This window comes from Lathyrus oleraceus, chromosome 1, assembly GCF_024323335.1.
Source record: "Lathyrus oleraceus cultivar Zhongwan6 chromosome 1, CAAS_Psat_ZW6_1.0, whole genome shotgun sequence".
NCBI classification, from domain to species: domain Eukaryota; kingdom Viridiplantae; phylum Streptophyta; class Magnoliopsida; order Fabales; family Fabaceae; genus Lathyrus; species Lathyrus oleraceus.
In genome coordinates this window covers 353,657,645-353,664,728 of record NC_066579.1, presented here as the reverse complement: position 1 = coordinate 353,664,728, position 7,084 = coordinate 353,657,645, and the positions used below count along the sequence as shown (strand labels likewise).

The following is a 7,084-nucleotide window of genomic DNA, read 5'->3' as shown; positions in this document are numbered from 1 at the left end:
AACCTCCCTCATTTCTAATAGAGTAGGGGGAGGTTTTCTACTTGATAGGTTAGTCATTACTGGGTTTTGTACCTTGTATTTTGTCACTTTTAGGTCAATCACCTTCTTCTCAGTTTTAGATGATGCATCACTAAATTCCTTTGTTCTTAAATGATACCAACTACCTTCTTCTTGCTCATTTCTTACCTTGTTGTTTAATTTTCTTGGGCTTTCAATCCTTTTCTTTGAATAAAATTGATTTCCTCTTGAATCTTCAGTAACTGTATTAAAGTATAAGGAAATCTAAAAATAGTTAACCCCATTATTGATCTTAGTAGAGGCGTAGATCAACAAAAATAATTCAAAAGAAGATGAAAAACCATGATTAACAGCCAAAACGAAGCCTCAATTTTGTAACAACACTTAAATGCACTCAAATGGATAATACATGGATACCTTCCCCAAGGTAACATTTGATTACACGTTGGACATTAAATATAAATGTTCCCAAAGCCAACTACTCCCACTCAACATCAAAACATAATTCCCTCTCTTCTAGGGTGCACTTTCTCAACATGCCTACTTCCTCAATGGAACATACACTTGTACCAATCTCAAAGACTCATACTTTAACATTTCCCACTTTATTACTTATAGCAAGAACATCGGGGCAACCTTCTGGGATGGATGAAGGCTTAATAACACCAACCCAATCATGTGGCTCAATGAAAGGAAAACACTTCATTAACTGGCATACATTGAACCTCCACTCTAGAGTGTCACATATGAGCACGACTCCCTTTCTCATCTCCACCTTTGATGTGCATCCAATAATCTTTTATAATCAAAGTTGGATCAATCCGGCAGGTTCTAACCATTACCACAATATAGACATGACTTTGAGTGACACCTAAATATTCTTTCATTGACACTTGCTACATTTTCACCTATCTCAAATAATAACTTGATCGTTGAAGTGATAACCTTAACCACCACACTAGAAACCTTTCCACAATTATCATCTTTAACCTCTCATACATTTTTTATTCTAGTATGGAATCAATACAACCCGTTATAATGTATGGACTCAAAGGACTAATTAGGTATGACATGTCCCACAAACACCATACACTTGGAATTTATATTAACAAAGCCATAACCTACAAAAAGAACGACTACATCCATCAAGTAAGCTCCCATCGATTGCAAATACCCTGACAATTCGACTCACTTACTTGGCCAACTCTTGATATATAGTTGTTGTGTTCTATATAATTGGATTAAACACCGTGGCCATATGCTTTGAAGCATAACATCTAAAAATGTCAAAAATATCATAGTTTAAAGGATAAAATTAACCTACAATTTCTTAGGTGCGGTTTTTACTATTTTTCAATGAAAATATGACACATGTACTTAAATATAGTTTAAGGAGTGAAAATAGAAGAAAATTACATATGTGTAGGAAGAAATTATACATTTATCGCATTTTCGTTGAGAAATAGTAAAATCACACCTAAAAATTTGTATATAAGTTTTCTCATAATTTAAATCGATTTTGTGTGTCTCGGTAAATATTACTTTTTGTTTTCTTTCATGAACCTGATAAATGTCTAACTGACAAGAATTTTATTTTCTAGTATTTTATAAATGTTGATTTATAAATAGTTTAATATTTTTAAAGTTTTGTTAGTTTTTTCATAAGAAATATAATTATAAAACAATTCATTTTGACTTTTAAGTAGAAAAAAGAGCAAACATTTTCCCTCAAATTTTGTAAACATTTATATTTCACTAAAGTTTCACGTGGTTTCCATCCGTTTGATTACATGACCAATTTATTAGTCAATTCTGACCAATAACCCATTCGATTCTCAATTCAATCAATTTAACTATCTTAATTTTTATTAGTTTCAATAGTTAATTAAGAAGTTTGAATTATAATTTTACAAGCATATTTCTAATAGTTTTAACTTTGAAGTCAGATGCTTTTGTTTAAACATTAATTACAAAATAGATACTATTTATTTATTAACTTAAGAACTTCCAAAAGAGCTTGAAAGACACCTAATAATAATAGAGAGAAAATCATAGAGGTTGACAAAGCAAAGAACGGTTCAAAATTCCCACCCACCAAAGTCCAAACGCCAAAAAAAACTCAACTATCGTTTTGGCCACTTTCTTTTTCTTAATTAGATGCTTATTACAATTTCAACCTTCTCCTATCCTTTTATACCACCCAAAACCGAACCTTCCCTTCACCTTCTCACACACAAGCATAACCATTAGCCTCTCTTGTTTCTTCATCTTCCAAACATGACAAAAGTTGCAAAACTAACAAAACTTAAGTCGGTGCTGAAGAAATGGAACACCTTCACCTATTACAATAACAACAACAAGCACAACCGCTCTGACATCAGAGCGGTTGTAAACGAGGATGAGTCATGTATGTTATCGGAACAAAGCCTTCGCCCCGTGTTTGTGGGAAAGACGAGACGTAAATACCTTGTTAACTCCGATGTTGTTGGACATCCGCTGTTTCAGGAGCTTGTGGACAGGTCTCGCAGCTCGGTCGAGGTAAATGGTGACGATGATACGGTTAATGTGGCTTGTGAGGTTGTCTTGTTTGAGCATATGTTGTGGATGATCGAGAATACTGATCCTCAACCGGAATCACTGGATGAACTCGTTGATTATTACAGTTGCTAGCTGTGTTGTGTTTTGGTTGCATTTGTTTGTAACAATTTTAAAGCAAATGATCTTGCTTGAATGGTGATGATAATATCATCCCGTATATATTTTTAATGCATGATTATTGAAAGTGATTGTATGTAATTTGGCATAAACATATAAGATTAATCAGAGATTGATCATTGATCATTACTTAACTATTGTTTTGCGGTTTATATATATTACTTTTACAAGAAAATAATAGTGTTGTGTAATTAACTTTAAAACATTATATACTCCTTTATATTTTTTGCAATATATACATAATTTGTTAGAGAGAATACATAGTTAGTTCAACTCATTACAAAAGAAATGCTGTTGTCCACCTGCAAATACTTAAAGGACTGTAGTGCACCCTTTTGAGAATAAAGAACAGACATTAGTTAATAGATAGATGTACTATTTTATAAACTCTTTTACATGATATTTATAATTTGAGGGATGTGTAAAATATGTCATGAGTTTAATCTGAGGATACAGTCAGGATTACAATTTTTGATATTGCAAGAGAGGAAATAAAGAAATTGAAATATGATGTAATATACATGTATTATATTATCATTGATTTAAATGATTTGGTTTTTTTTTAGCTGAAATATATGTACTTTGCATCCGGATTTTAAAATTCGAATTTTGTCACACTACATATAAAATTTAAAATCTGGATTATTTTAATATGGAATTTGAATTTTCTGATGTTATGATTTGTTGTATTTATGGTGGACTCTAATGGTGTATGTGACATTGTTTCTAATACCCTAAAATCTAATTAATTAAAAACAAATAGGTTCTGGGAAGAGTCTAATTGAAAATAAATAGGTTTTGGAATAAAATAGGGATTTGAAGAACCAGAGAGTGTTAGTACGAAATTTTGGAGCAAAAGAGGCAAAGAGAGAGAGAGAACAATGACTTGAGGTTGAGGGAAGAACTTTAAGGATCAAAAGTGTTTTTGCTGGAAATCAGGTAAGGGGAGAAAAGGCTACCAATTAGGTGTATTGCATGATGGGGTAGTGATAAGAAGTCTTTGATCTCATTAGGATTTTAGGTTTTCTTTTGATGAATTATTATATGATGAAGTTCTGAAATTTGTTGGTTGATCTTGTGTGTATATGTGTTTCTATAGCTGAATCTATGTCTGAAATATCATGAACATGTATAATGAGTCAGTTATGGAGTACATTTGCGTATACGATTGTATATGTTGTTGATTTTTCATTATTTTTATGATTTGATGTGATTATGTGGTTGTTGTCATGAATTGGGTGTGAGAATATGTTGTTGATAGTTGTGTAATGTATGTGTACTTGATGTGTATTCTCTACCTTAACTTTCTTTACACTATTTATATTGGTTTGTTATTTCTCATTCCTCATGTTTGAATATTTCCTTTACATGGGTATCGTGTAGATACTCAGGAGTAGCGTTGCTGAAGTAAGCGGAAGGTAGCTCTTGGAGTGGCTTCCAATAGTTTGTCGTTTTCTTTGGTTGGATCTTGCTCGTATCTTGTAACATCGGGCTGGGAATGTGGACTTTCACTTCTTTTGTTTTGTTGAAGTTACTATTTGTGTTTTGATGAGATTTCAAAGTTGTGATGAGTTGACTAATACAGCTCTTTTTGTTGCATTATGAGACTAAATGTCATGAGATGCAATATTGTGTTTACTTGATTTAATAATGATTCTACTACGATGATACCCTAAGTGAAGGTGAGCATGCGATGAAAGATTTTATGTGACATTTTGTAACTCGTGTTACGGAGCAGGATATGTTTGATGTGAGTGACATTCTATGGTTGTAATTTTTATTAAATCATGTGTTAAATTGTATGTGGGGTTTATGGTGTTACACTATCTCTAAGACTACTTTATCTATAGATGTTAAATTAGGTAATGTCCATGTAGATCGAAAATATTTTACAAATAAACATGAGTTTGTTATATGTGAACATATGCTTCAATAGATTTGCTCGGAGGCTGCCAAATTAGGGTTCAACATTGTAATCGGGAGGTCAGATTTTGGTTCTAACATAAGACACATTTGTGAGGATGATGTATCAAGTATATAGCATCTACGAAATTTGAACATTGAACATGGTTTAGTCAAAAAACATATTATCAACTTTGAAAAGGAAAATCAACAAAAGTATCGCAAATATTATGCAAGTGTATAATGTTAACACTCAAAATAATAAGGGGATAAGAGGTCCAAGATTTGAAATGCAACAATTGTTGATGTTACTTCTACAAAACCATTAAGTTGTTCAACACTTTTTTCATTGATCTCATAATTTAATCAACATATAAAACTAACAAGTACAGGCTACCACTTCTAAAAATTGTTGGTGTTATTTCTACAAATATGAAATTTTCAGTTGGGTTTACATTTTCGAAAACTGAAAAAGAGGGCAATGTGTGTAGACCTGTTTGCTTTCCACATCAACTTATATAATGGATGACTCCATATTTTAATATCCGAACAAACCATATTTATTGTGTTATTTCATTCGTACATGGGTCACTCTGAATTTTAATATCCTGACAAACTTTGATTTGTGTCTAATTGAATATGGATTTTAATTTTCCGAAATGACACATGAGATAAAATATCTTTTGTATGGTCCTTATTGATATAAAGTTGTATAAATATGTCTCATATGTAGAAGTAACTAACAAAAATATCCTGCAATGTCTCAATATTGGTATCTTGCATTTGTTTACTTAAATGACGTGAGTCCTCCTCTTGAATTTAGGGTCATAGAGGACACCTCTCTTTTAGTTCTTAAATCCAAATTGTATAATCTTTTGTGCCACCTCGAAAAGTGATTAAGATCTAGTATCGTTCACTCTCGATTGATAACGAAGGAAAGGTAAAGTTTAGCAAATTTGAGTTGAAATCATATGAATATTTAAGAGTTATGTTAAGTACATTTCATCGTTCTGCAATAAAGGATCTGATCAAGGTGGAAGCGATCATGGCGAGATCGAAAGAAGATACTCTAAAGATGTTTAAACATCATTAACCATCTCTTGACCGTAAAATGTCATGTTAAATTTATGTCAGCAAAGATCTATCATTACCACAAATGATAAATTTTATGACAATTTTCACCTCAGCAAACGAACAATCGAGGTGTAAACTATAGAGGAAATGTTATGATTCACCCTCCTTTAAACTATAGAGTATAGAAATGTCTATAAGTTGGTTCCTTAATGTATCTTCTCTTGTAATTACTAAAAATATTTTCTTTTATTGATGGTTGTAAAAATTGTTCGATGTTGTTAGTTAGGAAAGTTTTGATGTAACTTACCAATGCTTGTGGTTATGTTGTTATTGTTGTTGTTAGAAATATTAAAATCAGTACTGCTTACATTTATGGATAGGTAATTCACTCACTACATGTTTTAAGAGCTTCATTGATAACCATAGCATATGTACAGTTTTGGTTCTTTGTTGCCTAACTTATAATGCTAAGTGAATCAGCCTGAGTACTACATTTTCTAAAATTTGGCTTAGTATGATTCACTACATTAACTTACAACTTATTTACTAATAAAAGTGAAATAAAACGTCACCACTATCGAGTCACTTCACTAATGATAATGGAATAAATACTCATTTTTCTTACTCTACACCTTTTCATTATGTTTATCTTTCTCACAACATCACATTTTACTTGTTTAAATTAAGATTTAATAAACTCAATAATAATAGCTATAAAGTCCAACCATTTCTACTAACTGCAGTTGGCAACCCTACATATTTTTTTAAAGTGGAAGTGGTTGCTACTTGCTTGATAGAATTTAGTGACATCCAATTAAAGCTAATTAATAACACCAGCTACTACACTTAAGAAAATGTTTGGTCAATTAAGAAGCACTAAGAGTCTCTTTTGTTAGACAGCTAGTGAAGTCAACAACTTTTAAGGAGACAAGAACCACAAAGAAATGCTGTTACTGCATATACTTTTAAGTTGTTGAGAATTAAGATGATTAATTATTATACAAGGTTTAGAAATGTATAAAATAAAGTAATGACATTTGATGATTGGTTAGTTAATCCATATTTTAGAGGGGTGCACGTCTCACATATTATATTATATTATGTGTATGTGTGTTGAAGTTTTTGTTTTTCTTGAACTTGTGGATTTGAACAGAATTTAGCAGCCTGTCAGCTTATATAGTTTAATTTGAAAACTTAGAAGATACTACACCAACTTTCAATCAATTTTTTTAGTGGATCTTCAATTATTGGAATACCGAAAGAAAAAAACGAAAAAAAATAAGACAAGTAATAAGTTTTCAAACCTTGTTCGGCACTCTATCTCAAACATTCTCAAAAGCCTTATCATAACACACAATCATTATGCTTTTCAACA

General features: G+C 31.5%; 1 protein-coding gene across 1 annotated transcript; it reads left to right on the top strand.

The window, feature by feature from the left end:
* Positions 1-2,253: 2,253 nt before the first annotated feature.
* On the top strand, positions 2,254-2,748 carry LOC127115745 (auxin-responsive protein SAUR78-like). Its single transcript, XM_051047215.1, has one exon. The coding sequence runs from the start codon at positions 2,296-2,298 to the stop codon at positions 2,686-2,688; it is 393 nt and encodes a 130-aa protein (XP_050903172.1). The 5' UTR covers positions 2,254-2,295; the 3' UTR covers positions 2,689-2,748.
* Positions 2,749-7,084: the final 4,336 nt, after the last annotated feature.